A 23,239-nucleotide genomic window follows, 5' to 3' on the forward strand; every position below is an offset into this window, starting at 1 on the left:
AGTGTAACATATTTCACTTTAAAAATAAAATCAAAAAAGTTAAAAATTGCTGCAACATTCCTTGGTTAGATAGAGGAAGAAAGCATGTTTCCAGAAAGAGTTATGTGAAGACCGGTGTGAAAGTCAGGGGCACTATAAATAAGGAGCCCCTACTTCCAGGGCTCTTCTGGGAAAGGAAGGGCAAGACAAAAGAGATGCTGAAAACTCAAAGGTCATGGCAGCTCTTTTAAAGCAAGTTTACCCATAGTGCTGATTCCAGGCTTTGGGACATTATGTGGAAATCCTTCAACTTACCATCTGGGCATCAGCCTTGGGTCCAGAGTGGGGTGAAGGAAAGAGCTGGGATACTGCAGCCCCTTCAACCAATGGTTCTCTTCTCTGCTTCAACTTTGCTGCCATCTGACTAATTTCTTTACTCAGCATCTCTCCAGAAAGACAGACAGGACAAAGTTCAGGAACATGTCTATAAGTTGAGTTGGGATTTTGAGGTATTAAAAGATTTGAGTCTGCTGAAGGGCTTGAAAAGTTGTCCTGGGAGCCAGACATAGATAAACAAACTGGCTTTGATATGACTAAAGCATATTCCAGACACGTTCCTGCCTGGGATCAGATCCCTGGTTACTTTTTGTATCCATATGGCTTATCTATAGAGTGCCAGGGTGCCAGCATTCCAGAGAGGCCAGAGCTTAAGAGCTAGATTTAATTTCTGAGCCACGTAGAGACACTTTGCATGGACATGAGTGAGTTAAATTTCCTGTGCAGAAGTAACCAGAGCAAATGGAGAATCAGAGGTAGAGACACAGGTGGAAAACAGCATGGCCAGAATGAGAATTTTTTGGCTAAAGTCTCCAGGAGAGCAAAATCAATTTGCTCAGTACCTTTTGACATGGGTAGATGTAAGACCAGGTTCTCAGCTGGAGTGAAAGTGTAACTTCCAGTCAAGGAAGCTGTATCAGCATTAAATGCCAATGAACTTTGTCCCTGCTGAAGTTGTTTCTCATTGAAAGTTTGTCTCATTCAGGAAAATGCCTCTAAGTTTTCTTGCCAATTTTTTTGGCTCCAAGAAAAATGGGAGTGACAGTGAAGTATGTGCTTAATGTAATCAGGGCCCAAAGGCTCAGGATCTGAGTAGAAAATGAAACCATGCAAAGAATGCATTGTCTGGCTCATGTATGCAAATATTACCATATTGGGTAATAGCTGTGGTGTGGGGGTGAAAATGCAAGGAATCACTTGAAACGTGCTATTTTTCACATCCTAGAAACCTTAACTTTTTTTAGGTTAGAATATAGAAATCAAATGGCATTTGACAGATCAAAGGTAGTTGCCTGATCACATCTTATTGATAGCAGTGGTAACTTTACATTACCTTCCCTGTCACTGAATCAGCTCCTGAATTTGCTACAGCAGCTCTTTCTTTTACTTCTTCTGGGGCTAGAAATTCCCCTTTCACCCATGAGACTAAAAATGTTTATTTTAGTGATTCCTCAGTGAAGAGGGATTGATTGTGAGAAGTTGTAGATCCTTTGACAATGTAAGAGTTTGTCAGTCTCAGTTTAAGAAGTACTGGTAATGTTGCTAAAATATGATACTGCTGATGCAGTAAAGGAGCCCTACAGCTTGGATTTACTCAGACAGAAAAGCCTTTCTGTAATACCACAAAAGCAGAGAGAACTTTCCTCATACAGGGAATGTATATTTTTATTGGTGAAAGAAAAATCTGAAAAATTGTTAAGTGGGTAGGGTTTTCCTTTTCCTACCAAAGGGTAGGAAGCATTATGTGTTTATGAAATACCAGCTGATCAGGAAGGCAGGACAGCACATTTTTCATTTTGCACTGTTGGTGAGTGTAGCTTGGTGTAATCTTTATAAAATCAATAGTCATCTCAAAACGCTGGGCTCCTGTTGGGTAGAGGTGCAGGGAAAAGGTGTGAGATGAGCTCTGGAGCCTTGTCAAAGGGGGCCATCTACTGGGCCCCAGCCCTGTGCCTTAGGCACAGTCACTCAGCTACAGTTCAGCATCCTTACAGAGATGGCCAGAGATTTTCAGGGGGCAAATTGCTGATTAGAAAAGTTATTTCATCCAAAACAAGCCATTCTTGCTGGCTACATTGAGGTTTTTTGTTTTTCTAGTAATACCCTCAACACAGTGAAGTCTGGAAGAGCTTCAAAACTACAAGAAGCTTTGACCTTTGTTTAAGGGAAGAAAGTGCCAGGAAATTAACTAATTAAGTAGCAGACTTCTTCTTTCTGGTTTAATGAGGGGTTTTGTTCCTTCAAAATGTAAGCAAACAATAGGAAAATTAAATTGAAATAGTCAAAATAAAAAGGGAATGTTTTTACTAAGTGGAACTGTTTTTACCAGTTTCTACTGCTCATAAAATTTTGAATGTTATATTTTGTCCCATACAACAGCATGGGAATAGTGGCTTATAAAGAGCATTTTTAAGAACAAGAAACAGTTTTGTCACCCTGTTTGTTTAATGAGCTTGCACACTCTCAGCTCAGAATACTTTACATAGAGCTTTCACAGGGCAAAGAGATTTTCAGTGCTGTGCTGTAAGACAATAACTCCGTTATTTATTCTGAATAGAATATATTAGGTCTAACCATTACTTGTAAAGCACTGTGAAGAGAGTGAGACAGAAAGAAGCTTGACATTTGTTTTTTAAAGTTTACTCCTTTTTAGTTTCTCTACTTACTCTTGCAATAAAGTCTCATGGACAGGGTAGCTGACTGATGGTGCAAGTGCAGTCACAGTGCACAGAGCACACACTCAGCAAGTAGCAGGAAGTAGGGGTTAACTGCTCCCCAGCATGCAGCTTCACCTGCTGCACTGGTTTAAATGTAAGTCCTCCCTTGATTAAATATTTCTGGAGCTTAGAAGTGGAGAGAAGGCAAGAGCTGAGACATGGAGCAGGGAGGCACAAAGGCACCTTGGAATTGTGGCAGTGAGGGATGCTCTGGGCTGCACTGGTGGTCCAATGAGGGATATTTCTGCATCCATGCATTGCAGGAGGAAGGGGTGGAAAGAAGGGGAGTGGATGTTGTGATATGCCCCCTCCAAGCAAGGAGTGCAGCAGCCAAGGAAAACATGTTTCTCCTTGAAGCAATACAAGGATGGCCTTCATCTGGGTAGTTTTGGGGATGCTTTCAAAGAGGCAGGAGAGCCCCTCAGTTCCCCACTGCCTGTGCTGGTGTCATAGGTAGCATCACTGCAGCTTGGTTTTCCATGGGATCCTGACAGTAATCCTTGTATTTCTGCACAAGGCAGACTGACCACTGCTGTTGTGTTGGCATACTGAGGAATTGCCTCATTGACCATCTTCATTGGCACAAAATCCTTGTGGACTTATGGGGTTTTCCCCTCCCTGTGAAGATGGGAAGCTCTGTGGTGTAGTTTCTGTGTGAGTCTCACCTCTGTAACAGAGCATAAGCAAGTTTTTATTCACCTTGTTCACGTCGTAGTGCAGTGGTGGTGGAGCCCACTTCAGAAGACTCACACACAGAAATTGCTGGCAGGCACAAACCAGGTGTTTTTGTCAACTTGCTGATGTGCATGTGTGAGGAGCAAAACACCATTTGTAATTCTCTTCTGACATCCAGCCTATTGTGGCTGTGTTCTGCTGTGCATAGTAATGCACTGACTCTGCATAGCAATACACTGACTAACCACAGTCATTTGGTTAAAAGATTGCTGCCTTCCATCTCCAGAACACACTGACATGCAGCTAATATTTAAAATTACAGAAATAGACAGTAGCTCTGTCAGCAGACCTTCAGCAGCAGGACCTTTATAACCTGCTCAGCAATTCAGTTTATATGACTTAAATAGCAATGACACATGCTGTATAGCCTAATAAAATGGCCTCAGTGTAGTGCTTGATAAATATTTCTTACCATCACAAATGCACAAAGAAGGTGAGAGCAGATTAACAGGTCAGGATGGAGGTTGAGCTGAAGAGAGGGGGCACATTCCCAGCACTGAGCTATGCATGGCATAAGATTTCAACATGGGGAGACTGATTGCAGTTGTGGTGAGAGTTTTTGTTGGCTGACTCCATGCTTTCCTCGAATAGGTGGATTATTCTGAAGCAGCAAACTGAAAGGGTTGCATGTCATTAAGTTTTCAGAGCCCTAAAACAGAGTTTTTGTGATGTGAGGTAAAGCTAACATGCCCTGGTGTATATGCACACCAGTTCAAAGGTACAGTTGTGCTATGGCTGCCTTCATCCCCAGATGCTGGTGACCTTGAGAGCTAAAAGGCTCTCTTGCTACAGTGTCAGCAGCACTGAAAGGTTTGCAGCTCTTGGAGTGAGCCATCTGCTGAAGAATTGCTCCCACTAGACACCATTTGGTTTTTCTGTGATTCTGCTGTAACTCAAGGTATTCAGGGGAAGAAAGATCCCGTTCCTACAATGCTGCTGCCTACCAAACTTTGGGGATGGGCCTTCAGCAAGTAAAAATCTTCTCAGGAGTTATCTCTGTCCTTATCTTTGGCTATTGAGGTGAATTCAGCATTATTTTAGTACCTAGCTCAGCATCTTCCTTTCCTTAATTTCTATCACCTGTTGTTCTCAACATCTGTCTTCAGCACCTTTCCACTAGCAGTATCTCAGGTGGCCACCTTAGTTTCTTGCAGAGTGCCTGTGCATGGATGTCTTCCTTCCTTTTCCTCTATCAGGCTTCTCCTTCCTGGAGGGAATAGGGATCCTCATCCATCTCTGCTGGGCACTCCCAAGGGTGGTCTATGTTAGAGAGCCATCTCCAAGACTTGCTTCCACTTAAAAGGCATGGTCATGCTCTGTGTGTGCATGTTGGATAGATGTGAACTGGTTTGGGTCCAAGTTTGAGGATAAGGTCTTTAGACCAGGTGGAAATGGGATATTATTCACAACCTAATAATAAACATACAAAGCAATGCTCATTTTATCTGTCTTTCCCCAAAAGGGAGGGACACAAACCCTGGCAGGAAGGGTTAAAAGCCTACCTGGCTCAGTGCTTTTCATTCTGTGTGGACGGATTTGCTGCCACTTCACCAGTCTTCTCCCCTCCCTCCTCTGGAGAATTTAAATGCACCTTCCCACACGATGCAGGCAGGCCCATGAGCTGCCCAGGTGCACAGACCAACTCTCCAAACTATTAAATCATGTTTGCTGCTGCTTCTGTGCATGCAGGAGGGAAAGCAATTACCAGGCTTGGAGATGGCTTAATATATTGGAAGGGGGAAAAGACTTTTAATAGTATTTTTCTGTGTAAGCACAAACATCCCCAAAAGCTGTGGCTGAGTTACAGGAATACAGTAAGCTTGCTGAGTAGGCAAGTGCTGTGTCAACAGGTAAAAGCTCTCAGTCCTGATAGTTTGTGAGCAGGGAAGGTGATCCATCAGCCTGGGCCTCACACAGATAACTCCTGGGTTACTGCAAGGTGGGAAGAGCAGCTGAGAGGGAGCTGGAAGGGGGAAAGCTGCTGGCTACCAAGAAGGCTTTGAGTAGGGGGAATGCTGACTGCTGGGCTCAATTTTCGAAAGCCTCCATTTTGGATTAAAGTGTATCTTTAAGCCGGTGAATCAACCTATTTTCAGCATGAGTTGGGCCTTTGATGTTTTTGAAATTCCCACCCTTAATCTCTGGGGTAGGCTCTGGTACAGCAGATGCCGAGCTCTAGGCATGTGTGATTAGTCCAGACTGAGGACTTCTCTGCCTGCTGTAACATCCAGAAAGTTGTTACCTTTCCTAGAGACAGAAATCCAGCTGCTTTCTATGGGACTCCTCATGTGCTTGAAATGATGCAGCCTGCTGAATTGAGAGGCTGATCACTTGGGCCTTAATCCTGCAAATATTTACCCATGGGCTTTAGCTCTGTTACAGGAATAGTCCAATTGACTTTGGGAAATGACAGGTACTAGCAGTGCTGAGCACTTGCATAAGGCCTGGCAGGACCATAGCTCTGGTCCTTTTCAGATTCCCATCCATACAATGAGTTAATACCCTGATATATGGTCCCTTTCTCTGGAAGTGTTTGGGTTTGGGGTCACTCACTTATTTAATCAAACGGTTATACTTGAATTTTTTATTGTAACTGAGGGACTTCAACACTTTGAAGGAGAAAGATCCCATGGTCTCTGCTTTGACAAGCCCTCAATCAAACTGGTGAAAAATATGCCCATATTAAAACAATAAATAGCACAGATTACACAGAAAATTACCCTTCCAGTTCTACAGCTCAACTTTCTCATGTCAATTCTCAGCTGAGAGCAAGTATTTCCAGTTCAGCAGCTCAGCCACTTAGATCAGGAAGGGACTGTAAAAGAACAGTTAGACCTTATCAGTTGTCAGAAAACTCTTTAGTGACTTGATTTTTCTTTATAAAATGTAATAACTGTCAGAGATAAAGAATATATCTCTCTTCCCAACTGGCAGCCAAGGGTAGCTGCAAAGGGCAAGCAGCGTGGATACTCATAAATGTGTGATTACAGGCCTTTCTGCTGATGGAGAGGGGAATATTGATGCAATATTAGTCATTTTTATTGGCTTAATATTCTTCTTTCATAGCAGCATATCCAAACTGCTACATCTTTCTTCACACACAGTCATTGTCCATCTAAGATGCAATGCTGCTCTTTCCATTTCTAATCCAGCGCTCTCCAGCTCCTTGTGAAAAGCCAGAATATGAGGGTTTGCTGTTGTACGTTTTCCTTGTCAATCCATCCCTGCCCCTGGAAGGATTTCTTTCCAACTGCTGTGCAATAGCTCCCTCTCCTTCACTCTCATCTGTCCTGTTTCAAGTTACATCTTTTAGGATGGCAGGGGCCTCTCAAAACATGTTTTTCACTGTGAGTAGAACAACGTGGTCTTTTGTCCTCCTTGGGGCACACCAGGACCCTGTGATGATAGCCCAGGGAACATCTGTGTGATGGGAACTTTTGTGAATGCAGCAACCCAAGGTGTTCTGTAAAGGGAAAAGAAAACAGATTTCCAACTCTGAGTCTTGGGATACGGGGGTTGAGTTGCAGGTTGTGAATGCTGACAGAGAGACTTTGGGCATGGGCAAGTTGAAGGGAATCCACCAGGGCTCCTTTAGGACTGTGAAAATAAATAAGACAAACAATGTCCTTGGAAGGAAACTGTTCTCAGTGTCTGCTCCACCTTCCTTTGGGAAAGGAGCAGTGCTGAGACCAGGGAACAAACAGCTCCATCCCAGACCAGATTAATCAGCTGTTCCCTGGACTGGACTAGCCAGACTGAGAAAATGGAGAGGGCGCTCCATGGGAAAGAGATCTCTCTCTGTTTAAAGTGCACACTCATGAAGTTAAGATTCCTTTTTCTCCATGGCAGTTCTGTTCCTGTTGGGGCTGTTTCCACCATTAAGCCTAATTACTTAGCTTTTTATGTGCTATCCATTTCTTTTCATCATTTTAAAAACTTCAGTTGCCATAACAACATAATGCAATCAGTAAAACATAACAGCTATTTTCTGTAGTCAAGGTCTGTGCACTGTCAAGGATGTGAGCCATTTAAGCAAATCTTCACCATCCCCCTTCCTCCTTCCTCTTTCTCACTCTCTCTTTTTCTCCCTAAACAAGCTCATAACAGGAAGGAGAAACCATGAGGAATAATTAGGCACAATAACCTGAGCAAATCCCAATCGTACTCAAGCAGTCTAGTCTAATGAACTTCCAGCACTAATCTTGGAAGCGTTGATGTGCCTTTTTAATCACTTTTTTGATGTCATAGATAGATTAGTTGCAGCAGGACCTTGATAATCTACACTAGAGTCAGGAGACCCAGAGCCTGTTCAGAGAAATTGAAGAAAATCAAAAGCATTCTATACTTTGTTCATTTCTTTCTCATTTGTTCATTATTTTCAAATGCTTATTGAGAATGTGTCCGTTGTACCATCCTAGTAAATAGAATGGTGTGTGTTTTGTAGATTCATGGAATTTAAGCATGAAAAGTCATAGCATCTATTATTAAATCATTGCTGAAAGGCTGGGAGAAACCGCCACGTTTTTGTGTGGGTGGTGAGACTTGCAACAAAGCATAGTATAACTGCTGGGCTTCTACTGCACACATCCATAAAAAGCAGTCTGAAAATAAATCTGGCAGTCTGGTTCAGTGCTATTCTAAGCAGTGTGAATATAAGATCTATCCACAACATCTTACTCACTCCTTGACCTCCATGAAGGCTTTCCTGGAATAGTAACAAGGGAGTTTTGAAGCCCAGGATTTGGCTTAAGCCGCCTCTCTCCTGCAGAGGACTGAAGGCTGTGCTTTGTCCTTAGGGAGCTCATCTGCCACAGGCAGAGCCTTCTAATGGTGTCGAGTTGATCACTGCCTGTTCACTCTTTCCACTTGTCTGCTTGTGTTGCAGCACCTTGTCCAAGCAGAGGAAGAATGTCATCAGCTGTGTCACCGTGCATGACTCCCCCTACTCCGACTCCTCCAGCAACAACAGCCCTTACGCCGTGCAGCACCGCACAGGGCAGAACAATGGGAACAGCTACGACACCAAAGGGGTTCCAGAGACTCACTGCAGTGGGAACCCCCGAACCATCATCGTGCCACCACTGAAAACCCAGGCCAGTGAGGTGTTGGTAGAGTGCGATAGCCTGGCACCAGGTAAATTGCACCTCTTCCGTCAAGAAAATTAGTAAGAAATAAATGATTTATCTTGGAAGAATCTCATTGTTCAGTTTCATTTTGTTTGGTTGGTTGGTTTGTTTTCCAAAGAAACGGTGCTCCTGCACTTCTCTCAAGTGACACATCTGTTCTTGGTAGCCATATTGCATTATTTGTGTGCCCTGGTTCATTCGGGAGTCGTGGGTCAAGTGTTGGTCCCAGTTAGTTCTGTGCAAACCCGAGAACAGAATGCAGCCTTTAGCTCAACATTTGACATGAAAGGCACCCAAATGCAAGTGTGAACCTTTGCTGTCTTGCCTTTCTGTAGGCTTTCATTAAAACAGGTAAGAGATTGAAAACATGTGAATTTCATCTGAATTTGTTGATGTTTCTGGGAAGAATGTTTCCCCAGGATCTTCACTGTGGACTGATGAGGTTTGCTCATCCAGAGCCTCTCCAATGCTAGATAGTGTCATGTGTTGAAAAGGGCTTTATGGTGGAAGTCTGGCTCAAAGCTGTTGGCTTTGAGCTACCTGGCAGTCCTTGCTTTGGATGCACTGCTGGTGAGCACAAAGGCTCGAAGGGCGAGCTCCCCACCAGCTCCTTCTCCCTCCCTTCCCACTCACCTGATGTTAGCAAGCCAGGGCTTTTTTAAGCTGTGTACACCATACCTTCCTTCCTCTCCTTGGGATTTGTACCTGCGTTGTACAGTTCTGCTGGCAGAACGTTGTCTCATGGTTCTGAAGGATCTATAAAGCCTGCTCCAGACCTGCTTTGGGTCCAGTTAATCAGGTTTGTTTGTCTGCCTCTAGGATAACAGGTCTGTCGTGTATATCAAGCCCTACTGAGGTATTCTGTTAATTGAGAGAAACAGTTTTCTTAACCTGCTTCTGTTGTATGTCTCCTCCCAAAAGCCACTCTGGAGGAAACTCAGTGAGGAAAAGGTAGGGTGAGCAATTAAACAATGTCATGTAAGCTACAAATGTGTTTCCTTTCCTGGCACAGTCACCACCAGTCACCACTCATCCTCCTACAAGTCCAAGTCCTCCAGCACCGTGACCTCCACCAGCGGTCACTCTTCAGGGAGCTCGTCTGGAGCCGTTGCCTATAGGCAGCAGCGACCAGGAGCACATTTCCAGCAGCAGCAGCCTCTAAATCTAAGTCAGGTAAGTCAACCAAGACTGATTTTGGTGGTGCATCATCCAGCTCTTACCTACCACTCCTCCATCGTGGGCTGTCCTGGTCCAGTCTAGTGGCAGCTGGAGCCCATGTTGACTTTGATCAACTTGTTTCTGCTTGACTGCAGACCTTGATCTTCCAGCTCAGGCAGCAGAGGTAGTGCAGATCACACCCCTGAGCGGGCTGGGGGTTCTCTTCCTGTGTGCGCTGAAGCCTGATGGTCTAAAAGAGTGAGGGGGAATAACATGAGAGGGGAAATGCAGTGACTCAGCCACAAAGGAGTGGAGCAGGAGCATGTAGGAAGGACTGAATTCTCCTTAGCTGTAAGTAACTGTGGGGAGAATATCTTCCAAGTGAAGAGAGTGCGCAATCCTGGTTGTGGGACTGGGAGAGAAGTCCCCATCAGGTGTGACAAGGCAAACCAGAGCCTCTATGTATATAGGTGACCTCATGTAATGAGTTTGATCCATCTTGTGATAAAGCTGGGCTGAGATCTGGACAAATCCCACTTCTTGGCAGCGTGCAGTTCTTGAGACATTTCCCGGTCTGTGATCAGAACTCTCAGGGAGCTTCCCAGGAGCTGCAGGAAATAATGCCCTTTTCACATCCTGCACCTGGGGCCTCTCTCTTCCCTGAGGTGAGCTGAGAAGAGTAGGGAAGTTACAGCTCAGGTACCAGTGTTTCAAGAGGAGAAAGTCTGGAGAGCTTGGAGGATGGTGCTGGCATGCATCCAGAGCTGGATATTAGCAGAACTGTTTTTTAAAAAGAAAAATAACTTGGTGGAGAAGAATGTGTGTTCTCCTTCAATATGCAGAGGAAATTTAAAAATGTGAACAAATTTTAAGTAGAAGTGTGTGAAACTAGAGGAAGTGGGCAAGAAGATGCTCTTTACAAGAGTTGGGGAGGAGTATGGCTACCATATTCCCACAGTAATGGCACAGAGAGTACTTACAAAATGGATGAAAAGGTTTGGAAGAATAGAAGGAAATAGCATGGATCATTTTCCTTCTTGTCTTCTAATTCCTGCTTTATTGGTAATTTAATACTCTGACTACAAATGACTGGGAAAACTCCCTACGTTTTTGTGCAATGCAAGAAGATAACTTTAAAAATCCCTGGAAAAAAAAAGTACATTGGTCCCTTCTCACTGCTAGGAGTTTCCTGTGCTCACGTAATTTTAGCTAAGGACAATGAGGGCACCAGGCACCTGCAGGATCTAATCAAGCTGAGAGTTTTCTCCTTAAAAAATAACATGGTTATTTTTACTAACCAAGGAAATCATTAACTGCAAATACCCAAACTGAACAAAAATAAATTGCCTGTTCCAGGCATAGTTAGGCAATCTCATTCCCCTGAGCTATCTGTAGACCACAATTTGTCATCAGAGAGTTCACCAGCAAAAAACACTTGTTGCCTGAGCAACTGGACTTGAGGAAGATGTTCTTGGGAGCTGGGTGTCCAAGGCTGTGTCTTTTGGTAGCTGTGTCAGCAGGTTGTAGCTCAAACTGGGGGACTTGCTGATCTTCTGGGGGTCATTTTGGTCAATGTATGAAACTACAGAGTTTCATACCCTATAGTTTTGGTCAGTGTATGAAACTACAGAGTTTCATACCCTGTCAATGTATGAAACTATAGGGTTTTCCTGGGCTTGTGAGGGACCCACTGCTGTTACTTGTTTTCAAGGGAAGACTGGCGATGCTGAGGGTATCAGGAGGATCTCGGGAGACTTTATTGCGGTTGTCCTGGTGTTGCAGGGAGGCTCCCAGACCCTACTGAGGAGGCAAAGAGCCATCTCCTGTCTTGTAACCACCTCTCACTGTTGCTGTCTTTATCCAGGGCCAGCAGCACATCTCGACTGACCGCGCAGGGAGTCACCGGCGACAGCAAGCCTACATCACTCCAACAATAGCTCAGGCCCCGTACTCCTTCCCGCACAATAGCCCCAGCCACGGCACGGTCCATCCCCACCTGGCCGCCGCCGCCCACCTGCCCACGCAGCCCCACCTGTACACATACACCGCCCCCGCCGCCCTGGGCTCCACGGGCACCGTCGCGCACCTGGTGGCGTCGCAGGGCTCGGCGCGGCACGCGGTGCAGCACACCACCTACCCCGCCAGCATCGTGCACCAGGTCCCCGTCAGCATGGGCCCGCGCGTCCTGCCCTCGCCCACCATCCACCCCAGCCAGTACCAGGCTCAGTTTGCCCATCAGACCTATATCAGTGCTTCTCCAGCCTCCACAGTCTACACTGGATACCCACTGAGCCCCACCAAGGTCAACCAGTACCCTTACATCTAAACACTGGAATAACAGAGCAAGACAGACGTGCCCGGCCCGGGGGGAGTGAGGCAGCCGCTTTTGTGTTGAAGAACGTGACAAACTAACAATGCAATGGGAGGCTCGCGTGAAACTTGAACGAAGGAGACTTTAGGAAGAAAAGAAAAAGAGGAAAGAAGGGGGAAAAAACCAATTCTACAGTTTTTATTTAAAAAAAAGAAAAGAAAATGGAAAAAAAGAACAGAAAAAAAATAAACCACACAAAAAAAAAAAACAAACAACCATTCTGCACCAAACTAGAGAGAAAGAGAGAAGGAGAAGGACCCTTCAACGGGTCCTGTCTTTTGAAGAACTTCACCAATAGACTTTTAAAGGTTATTTTCATCCAATAGTGAGCTACATTTAGAAATTTGTTGTCCAGAACACCTAAAATGAAATCCATTAGGTTTTTAATCCTGTAGGTATATGGATTAGGGATTTATCCAGCATTTCAAAGGATTTATACGGCAGTTTTTGTATCCTAGAGTATACATAGGTTTGGGGGGATTTTTAACATAAAAAGAAAGTGGGTAAGGGAGGCTGAGGGTGGAGGACAAAACATTGTCCCAGTGCTCTAAATTTGGGCCTAACACTGCTATACTTAAACACACCTGGGCAAAACAGGCCATGCAGCACTGGTTGAGAGCAGAAGCAATGGGGGTGTTTCTCCCTCTTATTGAACACACTGGATAAATCCCTGAGAAATGCTATTCCTAAACAAAATCTCTAATAATGTATATTGGATTTCAGTTGCATTTGTTTTAGGGTTTTGTTTTGTTTTTTTGGAAGTGTTCCTTTTCAATCCCTAACCATTTTAGTATAGGAGGAGACATTTTAGCTGCCCCGAACCCCCTGCCCCCCGCCCCGGTAGAATGTAGCACTATACAGGTCATACCCCTTTTTACTCTTTTGTGTTGAACTTCAACGATACCAATAGACTATTCCTCAATGTGATTGCACAAAGAAAAGTGATATAACATAGGCATGTAACAATGTGATTGTCCAGGTGTGTGTGTGTGTGTGTGAGTGCAGATGCTGCCTTCTCTCTGTGATGTGTTCCTCGGCACAGCCATTACAACTGTCACAGTCTTAGTTTTACATCATTCCCTCGTAGTGCCTTACCAAACTACAGACGCGGTTTAAGGGTTTACTTCCACTGGTACTCCTAGAAACTGACTGAGGCTAGTTGGAATTTACTCTCAGCTCTTTTTCTTTCTTCTTCTTCTTTTTTTTTGAGGGGGGGAGGGGGGTGGTTGTTACTGCTGATTTTCTCCTGCTGGTGGTGTTGGGTTTTTTTGACATCGTCAATTGTAGCTCACTTGGCGAGGTGTTGGGGTGGCTCATTGGGGTCAGAAGTGCATATAACTGGGTGTTTTGTCAAGCACTGGATGGGCTAGAAGCAACCAGGTCGGTTGTGAGGACCCAGAGGGTCTGGGGACTCATTTGTGGACTGGTCTGTTTCTGCCCTGTTGAAATAGCAGGTTTCCTCCCTGGAAACTGAATTCTCATTCTGCTGTTTGCCGATGTTCTCGATGGAGTGGGAGGACATTGTCCACTCTCATCATCAGGTTGTCCTGGTCATGTGTCTGAAATGGGAACAAAAATTTAGTCCTTGATAGGGGGAAACACTAGTTGTTGCCAACATCTCTCACTGTGTCTGTTGATGAGAAAGGGTCAGGAAAGGGCTGGAGTCCCAAAGCAAGCATGAGAAAATCCAGTTGAGAGAGTCAATCTCAGGTTTCTTAAACGAAAAGAGTATTGTAATACATAGAGCCTTACCCACTCGAACATAGCTGTGACACTGTGTGCCTCCCCTGCTCTCTTTTCACCTACACCCCGAAAAACCGCCTGCAATGGCAGAGTGACCCTGGAACTGGAGAGTAGGTTGGTGCTCCACACCAAGGAATGCTACATGGTTGTTTTGTTTTCCAACAGTTTCTAAAGAGAGCCTTTCCTGTCATTGGTTTGGTTCAGCAGGGAGTTTCCCTGGTAATGGCACTTGCACTGGTGCATCAGTACCATCATGCCTGTGGATGTCCTGAGGAGGAAGGAGAGAAAGGAGTTTGGTAGAACGTTTCCATGAAAGCTGAAGTCTATGGGGCTGCTCGGTTCCACTCTACATTTCTTTGTAACTAGAGCATGGAGTAGTCAGGTGTTTTGCAAAATGCTGGAAAATAGCAGGTTTGTTGGCAGGGTGGTGAGGGATGGGTTCCCTGAGTGGCAGTGAGGAAGGAGGCTCTCTCAGGTTGGAAAAGCTGACAGAAGGACAAGCACAAATACGTTGTTTTGCAGTAAGTGCTTGGCTGGCCTGGAAGATGAAGGGATCCTGCTACGCATAGGCTGCTCAACAAGGCCGTTGTCTTCTGGCAAACCACCAAATAACCTTCCTGGTTGCTAGCTCTGGTTCCTGGGCCACTCTTGCACAGTTTTCTTCTCCTGCCTGTCCTTCATTCCAGCTCAGTATACTGTAGATGAGGATGCAATCTCCCAGCAGCCTATGCACCTTACCCCCGCTCTTGTTTTGGAAAGACACGTCCCCTTTCGTCTGAGGCAGGAAAATAAAGCCCTGCTCTCTCTCTTGCATTCCTCTCCTCTCTCACCAGTTTGGGAGCGAGAGCATCATGCTGCTTATGTCATGAAAAGGAAAGATAATGTTATTTTATTGTATGGTTGTTATGATTATGATTATTATTTTATTATTATTATATTTTACTCTGGGTTTTAATTGCACACGCATTCCTTAAACTTTTTGGGTTTTTTTTTCTCTTATTGTTGTTATTGTTGTTTATTTTATTTCTCTTCATCAGTGGCATTGGAAGGGTTACTGTGATTATGAGAACTGCAGGAGGAAGGAGAAACAAGAATATTCTGATGATGAAAACTCTGCCACTAATGTAGGGGAGTGGGACTGTTCAGTGAGAGTGGTTACAGCCTTGAGGAGCAGGGGTTATCCTCTGGGTCACATCTGCATTTCAGGATAAGTCCAGAAACATTCATTCAGAGGCCAGCACCTGCTGGCAGCTAACATAATGATCTGCCAGGAGAGCTGGATCAAAGGCAGGCAAGGACCTTGGTGGCCCAGGGTCCAGCTCACCATCCCTTAGCTTGAAAGGACATTTATATAAGAATAAGACTTAGTTGTGCTCCAAGCCATGATCATTGAGCCCTTGCAAACAACACAAGGCCACACTACATATTAAGAGTTTGGTTTTCCTAGAGGAGGACATGGTTGGATGGCTCTCCAGAAACAGGGCTATGGAAGGAGCCACAGCAGAGCTGCAAGGGTGGCTCTCAGTCCCATCACTGGATAAAGCACACTGGCACACACAGATGGCATTAGCTGGGTAAAGCATGGCTCAGACAGGGCAGTGTTCCTCACCTGCTCTTCCTCTCTCACTGAAGGCTATTTAGGTGCCCACAGGCCAGGATGCTTGGTTTCATTTTTTTTTCTTTGTTTGTTCCTGATGTAGATTTTTCCTTCTTTTACAATTGTTGTGGAATTCCGTTATGTGTTCTGATTGCTACAGTTTAGGTATTTCTGGTTTGATTTGCATCACCTGCTCTTTTAGAATAGGAGGAAGCAGTGACTGAATTTGAATTCCATCAAAAAATTACAGGACTTCAGCAAAGACTAAAAGTTAATCATGCGCTTGAGTGCTTTGCTAAAGAACTTAAATACTTGTTTATGTGCTCCTCTGGCCTAAGATCAGCAAAGCATGGAAGGTTGCAATCTCAATCACAGTCGTGTTTTACTTGTATTAATTGCATTTTCCCTGTGTACCCATCTGGCCTGCTCTCCCACGTGGGCTCAGATCTGATTTTGGGGGGTATTTGACAGTGGAACTGTTACATCAGCACAGACTGGCAGAGAGAATGATTACAGTGCATGTCAGAGGAGCCACCTTTCACATTGTCCATCCTGGAGCTGCTGGTCTGCCAGGCAGTCGTGGTGGTGGGATGCTGATTACAAGAGATGCACAGCACAACCATCAGATTGCTTTGATGGTGTAGCCCTGTGTGAGAGCTGTGTTTTCTGGTGGGTATAAGGGAGCTGAGCAACACCTCCTCCCTCACACTCCTATAAAGGAATTGTATGGATGAAGGTGTGGTTGGTCATAGGGGAAACACAGTCATTTCAGCAGGGGAAGTAAAAGCTTTGCATGCTGTCAGCACCACACACGTCATAACAGCCAGCTGGTTTTGCTTGCAGAGTCCTTTGGAGAGGAAATGGGATTGGCATGGTTTGGGTCAGTTGGTGTTCCTTGTGTGCATGGAGTACATGGTGTGGAAATTTGAGGGGGTAGGAGAATGTTTAGATACTGGAAGTTTTGTGGGTGGCTTATGGCTGGCAGAGTGAAAAAGTGCTTCTTTTCCCCATTATGTCCTCTTGCCTTCTGCCTGTGCAGGAAGCAGAAGGGAGCACAGACATTGTCTCTCCTCAAGAGGATGTTCTGTTGCCTGCTGTGAGCTCAGAATGCAGGAGGGAGGGTAGAGAACCACTGACATGAGCAGACTGGAAAACCCAAATGGAAGCAGATTTCACTGTAGAGTGGTTAAATCCAGTCATTTGAGAGAACAAATGCAATTGAATCTTCCTTAGCAGGTTTTACCTGCTTGTACCCAACAAATTGGGCTTTGGCAGGTCTCTAATTCTCTCTCTTTCTCTAGTAGTTTTGGTGTAATACACAAAACATTCCAAGAAAGGGACACTTTTGACTGTGACATTTTTCCTTTTTTTATATGTTCAAGGGATTGTGTATTGTAATTTGGTTTGAAGGCAATTCCATTAGCAATTTGAAGGGCAATAAACTTTTTTTCTTTAACCAAAGATACTTTATTTTTTTTAAAAAAAGAGAGAAAGAGACTCCCATCTACTCCAGAAATTAAATGAAGCCACGAGTCATGAGCACCAGGCAATGAGGATACACCGTGGAACTCAATCTTTGCATTCATTTATTTTTTTTCTTTTTCTCTCTCTCTCTCAAGTTTCTGACATCTTTTTGAGTAGCTAGCTTGATGAGCAGAGAAATTCACACTAAATGTTGCTGCTATCCTAAACTGTAGGGGATGTCAAAAACTTTTTTTCTTCTCTTGTTATCGTTCACATTGATTTAAGTGTTTTAGTGGTGACATTGCAGTGTGCAAATGATGAGCTCTGTAGTGGGGATAAGCTTCTGAATGCTCTGCATGATTCTGTAGTGTCTCCTCTGGATTTAGGACACTGGTTTTGTTCTGTGGGTTCATAAAATCATAGAATATGCTGAGTTGGAAGGGACTTAGCAAGATCAAGTCCAACTCCTGGCCCTGCACAGGACACCCTAAGAATGACACCATGTGCCTGAGAGCATTGTCCAAATGCTTCTTGAATTCTGTCAGGCTTTGTGCTGTGACCACTTCCCTGGGAAGCCTGTTCAGTGCCCACCACCCTCAGGGTGAAAAACTTTTTGCTGATATCCCAAACAGTGATGTTGTGGTCAGGCCAGGCACAGCTGGGTGTTGGACTTGGACTTGTGTTCCTCCATGTCTTTGCAATCATTGGAGATCCGCAGTGCTACTTGTGGGCCAAACCCTGGATACCTGCATGCAAGGTCTGCCCTGGGGAGGCAATACAGATGGGAGAGGTGTAGGAAGGGAATGTTTTCCCTCTTCCTGTTGACATAGCTGTCCCTACCGTGGTCCCATTTGCTGTGTGAGCTTCAAAGCAGTTGCTCTGTGGTCCTGGGCACTTATCCTCATCACCCTCCTGGTGCTCCTGTGAGAAGGACCTGTGTCCCAAGTACCTGGAATCCCCAGCTTATTTCCCAAGGCCCACTTCAGTGCCTACAAATCATTTTTCTCCATCCAGACATAGGGAGGAGATGGTTCTCTGCTGCTGAGGTTCCCCCACTGCCGTACTCCAACGAAGCTGCCTCTGATGATGGTGACAATTTCACCCAGGGTTGCAGATGCTGAGTGAGGTGCTTGAAGAAATGGTGCCAGTCCTGTTGTTGGTGGCTGTGCATAGACTCCTTGCAGGAGTACTGCACTGGGTGAGAGGAGCTGGGCTTTCCACACTGGTCTCCATCACTGTGGTCCATCCTCCCCACCACTACCTGTGTGTGTGTTGCTGCGATGCCACCATGCTCACCAGGCACACAGTGACACCCACAGCAGGGGTGGCCATGGAAGGAAGGCCTGGCACTGTGCAGTGGGGCTGCTCACAAAGGCTCTGTGCTCCAGGGCTCCTTGTCCCCTGTGACAAATGTGATTGCTGTGAGGGACCCCAGAGGCAGGGGTTACCTGTGAGGAGCTGCTGATGCGGGTGGTGGTGTGAGAATCAGTCTGGAGGTAAACTGACCTGGGTTCTGCATGTGTCAAATGCTTTCAGTGGGAAGACGTGCTTTTAGAGCATTTGTGTGTGTTGAGAGTGAAATTTGAATGGTAGATTGGCTTGGTTCTTCAGAACTCTTATGAAGCATACTAGGAGGTTTTGTGTTCGGCATTTGTGGTTTGAAACTCCTGTTTCTCATTTACGGGTTAGCTTTGTCCTTCCAGTTTTAGCAGTGCTGCTATAACAGACTATTCATGTGTGTTTGAAGATATAGTTTTTGTTTTTAATCTTTTGCTTATCATAGTTAATCTAAGAAAGGCAATACTAAAGGTATATTTTTTTCCAAAAATGATATTTTTTACTGCACTGATAAATATTGTGACATCTCTGTTCTTAACTCTTTCGCTGTGAGGGGAACTGTGTGCAGATTCACACAAACCTTGTAAATATTTGTGTGTACTTCTGACAGCCAGGGATCTTCCTTTCCTTCCTTTCCTTCCTTTCCTTCCTTTCCTTCCTTTCCTTCCTTTCCTTCCTTTCCTTCCTTTCCTTCCTTTCCTTCCTTTCCTTCCTTTCCTTCCTTTCCTTCCTTTCCCTCCTTTCCCTCCTTTCCCTCCTTTCCCTCCTTCCTTCCTTCCCTCCCTCCCTCCCCTCTATTTCCATTCTCATTCACTTCCTTCCTCATTTCCTTCTTCCTCTTCTTTCTTTCTTTCAAACAAGGTTTCCTCTTTGAAACAGAAAGCAATGGGGCAACAATGCTCAGCAAAAGCAAAGCTTATCCCACTTTCACAACGTAGCCAAGGAGTTTTTGCAGTGCTGGCATAGAGTTAATATTTAAGCCGATGTATTTTGATTTTTCAGCAAGCTGTTTGGAAAGGAATAAGATGGATAGAAAAGCTTCGGCCTGGAATTCTGATCAGAAGAGTTACCCATCTATTTTATGGCATTTTTTCTTATGGTTTCCTTTTCTTTAAAAAAACTTTAAAATTAAAAAAGGCTTGTTGCAGGCTTGCTTGCCTGAGCTCTAGGCTGGTTGGTGGCTGTCCTGGGAGTGCCTTGTGCTCTGGGACCGCTGGCTCCTTTGGAAGCAAACCCACTGATCAGGATTCTGGATTCTGATTGCTTCAATGGGTATCCCCCGGTACTGTGGGATACTTTTGCTTTTTTAAAAGAAGGATTTAAATACACTTACATTACGCAAACTGTGACCTAATGGCAATAATTACCTCAAATGTGGGCATTCATCCTGGTTTTAGCCTTTCTGAAATCATGTAGCCAGCTTGAACTTTGATTCAAAGACTCTGAACTCCATAGGGGCAGAATAGCGATAAATGCCCACCCTGGTCATTGTTGCTTGAGTGAATTCTGAAGACAGTAAATCTTTAAAAAGAAAAAAAAATTAAACCAAGGAATAGATTACTCTTTTATGTATTTTAATCAATTGTGATGTTAAAATGCACATGTAAGTATATATGTTTATAGCTACTGTAAAATGCTTTGGCCTTCTAGAAGATATTTAATGAGTCACATTTTAAACCAATATGAACTGAATAATAGACTGTGGCTACTTAAACAGTTTTCTGGCTACATTTTATAGTTACTACAGTGTTTTATAGTTTACATTTAAACTGGTACTTTTTAAGGGAAATCTTGTGTTTATAAGTGACACCTTCAAAAACTCAATACAGCTGCCTCTTTTTTAATTTTGCCCGTTAAAAATAGAAAAGTACAAGTGTGTTTTTAATATGTATATTCTGTTTTGAGATATAACATAGTGTTGGAAAGTCAGTCCAGAGATGAAGTAATCCAATGTATTCCAAAATCTGATTGAAAAAACACTCCACCCGCTTTGAAGATTTAGTTCAACAGATAAGCTATTTGTTTGTTTGCTTGTTTTAATAACGTGCTTTATCAGGCCTCCCTGGTTTGAAGCAGGGAGCATGATACAAAATTCACTGTTCTATGTATCCTCATTTGGATGAAGATACCCACATTAGGAGAATGAAGGATATTCATAAGAAGGATTGTATTGTACTGTTGATAAATCATTAGCCAAACAAATAATTCCTGAGTTAGTGAATGCTTGTTTTATTTGGGGGGGTGGGAGGGGGGTTGTTTGTAAGTGTGTGTGTGTGTGTGTGTTTGTGTGAGCCACTCAGAGGCAATGCTGTAATTTGGCTTTCATCTGTTCACCCCTTTCTTACAAATAATGCTCATCACCACAGAAATGTTTTAAACCAGTAAACAAAATACAAAGTTCACTCACCATCTCCTTGTCAACTCTGTTTTCTCAGCACATGCCAGTCCCCATTAATGCTGTTCCCCACTGCTGCTACCCTGTACTTTGCATTTTGATATATCACATTCCCCACCCCCTGGTCTCACTTAGCTGTCTAGTTTTTTCTGTTGTGTTCTCTCACTTGGGTAATCAATGAACATGGTATAAATGTCTGCTGGGCAAAATGGTACTTTGAGGTCCCAAAAGTACAGGAACTGACATTTAAAAATATGTATATGTACATCTGGGCTTCAGCTGTGGAGCTGGGGTGTTTAGGGGAGGGCTCCTTTCGTGTTTCCACCGTGCTGTATTTGTCAGCTCGCAGCAGAGGTGGGGCAAAGGAGCAATCGGCGACGCTTTGCAGCTGGGCACCGGTGCTGCTCCCAGTACAACCAGAGCCCTGGGGCTGGGGAGCCCAGCCTGCCTCCTCCTCAGCACCGTTCCCGTGGTTGCCATTCCTGCCTGGCCGCGTTGCCAAAGCCATCAGGTGTCACACGGGCTGCCAGGAGTGCCAGCAGCACTCGGGCCAGCTGGCAAACACCCCCCCTGCCTCACTGTGCGCCACCACTCCATCACCAGGCTGCACTGCCCGCTCCCCTGTGCTCCTGGGCAGTCACACTCACAAATAAATGCCAGCACACTCCACGAGCCACAGAGTCTTGTTGAGTACCTTGGCTTGCAGCTTGTTCAGCAAGAAGGGGTTTCCAACACTGGCAACGCACATCCCATAGGATCTGGATGGTAACATACAGCACCCCTGCCCTCAGCAAGGAAACAAAGTGCTTCTGCAATGCTTCCACCTCACGTGGTTACATACAACACTTCTGCCTTTTCTTTTCCCCTGTTAGCCCTTATGTGTTTGATTTTTTTAATTTTCTCTGTATATATTTTTACTCTGTATTCTTGAAACAAAACTTCCACAGCTATTCCAGGGCACAACCATTTCAGGTGTAAAAAAGGATCTCCACATCCCATGTTTCACCAACAAAGCAATCAAGGCATTTTGGGTACCAGATTCTACTTGGGCAGAACCAGAATGTAGCCTGTGTATTTCATACCAAATCCAATTTCTGAAAGGAGAGGAAGTGTCATTAATAGCTTTAATAAAGGAGTGTGTGTGAGAGAGAGAAAGAGAGGGAGTGAGAAAGAGAGAAGAACAAGGGGCATCTTGGAAGGTGAAAAGTCTAGATTTTGGGTAGTTAAAAATGAACCAATGGGTGAAACTTTTTTTTTTTTTTTAATGAGCTGTAAAATCCTTTTAAAAACAGGAGGGGTGAAATGGAGGGAACATTTTATGCCTTTCAACTACCCACAAGCCCAGCATACTCTGGATGGAAAGTGGAAGTTAATATACACTGCACCAAAATTACTAAGGGAAGGTGGGGGCAGAGCTGTGAAACGCTATTGCAGTCACAAGGGAAAGATGCCCCTGCCCCAGCTCTGGATCCCAAGTGGTTCTTTCTCTACAGTATCATCTCAGCCCAGTAACCCCACGAAAGCCCTGAGCCGTTGTGTTCCTTCACTGTACGGTTTCTGTAATAAGAGTGTTAATCCATGTTAATCTTTGTGAAAATTATTGTGTGCAACAGTATTTTCTTGTGTACTGCTTTTTACCTATGTGAATTGTCCCTTTTTGTTTTCTTTCTTTTCTTTCCTTCCTCCTTTTTCTTTTTTTTTTCTTTTAGTAATATGTCTTTCTTCTTTTAAAAGAAAAAACAAAAACAAACTGATGTGTTGTAGACCTATATGTAACCTATTCCTTAGTCTCATATTATAGGTATGTTATAAGAATGGATATTTTACTTGGCTTTAGAATGTTTTACAAGAAAACTAATTCTTAACCAATCAAGTTCTTGCTACTAAAAAAAAAAATGCTTGTGTTTTTCATCATGACGTTGTGTGCTTCTAATTAATAATCATTTTCGTTGTAGAAAAATGGAGTGAATTTATATTAGTCTTGGAAACTAATAATAGCATTGTAAATTTATGAGATGATTTTAACAGAAAATACATTATAGAAGAATATAGTTATTTTAATTGTAATATTACTAACTGTAGGGTGAGAAAGGAGGTCCCGTTGTGGTGAACTATGTTATAGCTTGTTATTCACAGTTTCTTTTTGATCATTTTTTCGGTCTCTGAGGTGAAACGAGTTATTAATCAGAATTTGTCAACTCACATATGCATATTGTATATGTGTAGAAATGTAATCACACTTTGTCTTGGAATTACATTAAACTGTTTTAAGTCACTGCAAAGTTTGTGTGTCTCTGTCTTCTCGCTAGTTAAAGTTTGGTCTGAACATTTGGTTAGTTTTCAGATACTATTATTTAATCTCCTCAGTCAGTTGAAAAAAGAGCACTAATAGTACCATTAATAATAAATACTCTTCTCTTTGAGGTAACAGGTTTAGATTTGTGAGATGTATTTTTTTTCCCAGGGCAGAAGAGCATCTGCATTCAGATGCTTCGCTGAAGCACAGGAGGCTGCTCAGAGCTGCTGTGTTCAGCTGAGTCAAGAGCTCCCTGCTATGTC

The 23,239-nt window shown here is 44.0% G+C and overlaps 1 protein-coding gene across 6 annotated transcripts in view; it reads left to right on the forward strand.

The window, feature by feature from the left end:
* Positions 1 to 22,962, forward strand: part of HIPK2 (homeodomain interacting protein kinase 2) — a 138,392-nt gene extending 115,430 nt beyond the window's left edge. For all 6 annotated transcript variants that reach the window (XM_074539032.1, XM_074539036.1, XM_074539034.1 and 3 more), the window contains exons 13-15: positions 8,374 to 8,621; positions 9,627 to 9,787; positions 11,637 to 22,962. In XM_074539032.1, the coding sequence (XP_074395133.1) occupies positions 8,374 to 8,621; positions 9,627 to 9,787; positions 11,637 to 12,098 (871 nt within the window). In that variant the 3' untranslated portion in view covers positions 12,099 to 22,962. The remainder of the gene's footprint in view (positions 1 to 8,373; positions 8,622 to 9,626; positions 9,788 to 11,636) is intronic.
* Positions 22,963 to 23,239: the final 277 nt, after the last annotated feature.

The sequence above is a fragment of the Zonotrichia albicollis genome, chromosome 4 (assembly GCF_047830755.1).
Source record: "Zonotrichia albicollis isolate bZonAlb1 chromosome 4, bZonAlb1.hap1, whole genome shotgun sequence".
Taxonomy (NCBI): domain Eukaryota; kingdom Metazoa; phylum Chordata; class Aves; order Passeriformes; family Passerellidae; genus Zonotrichia; species Zonotrichia albicollis.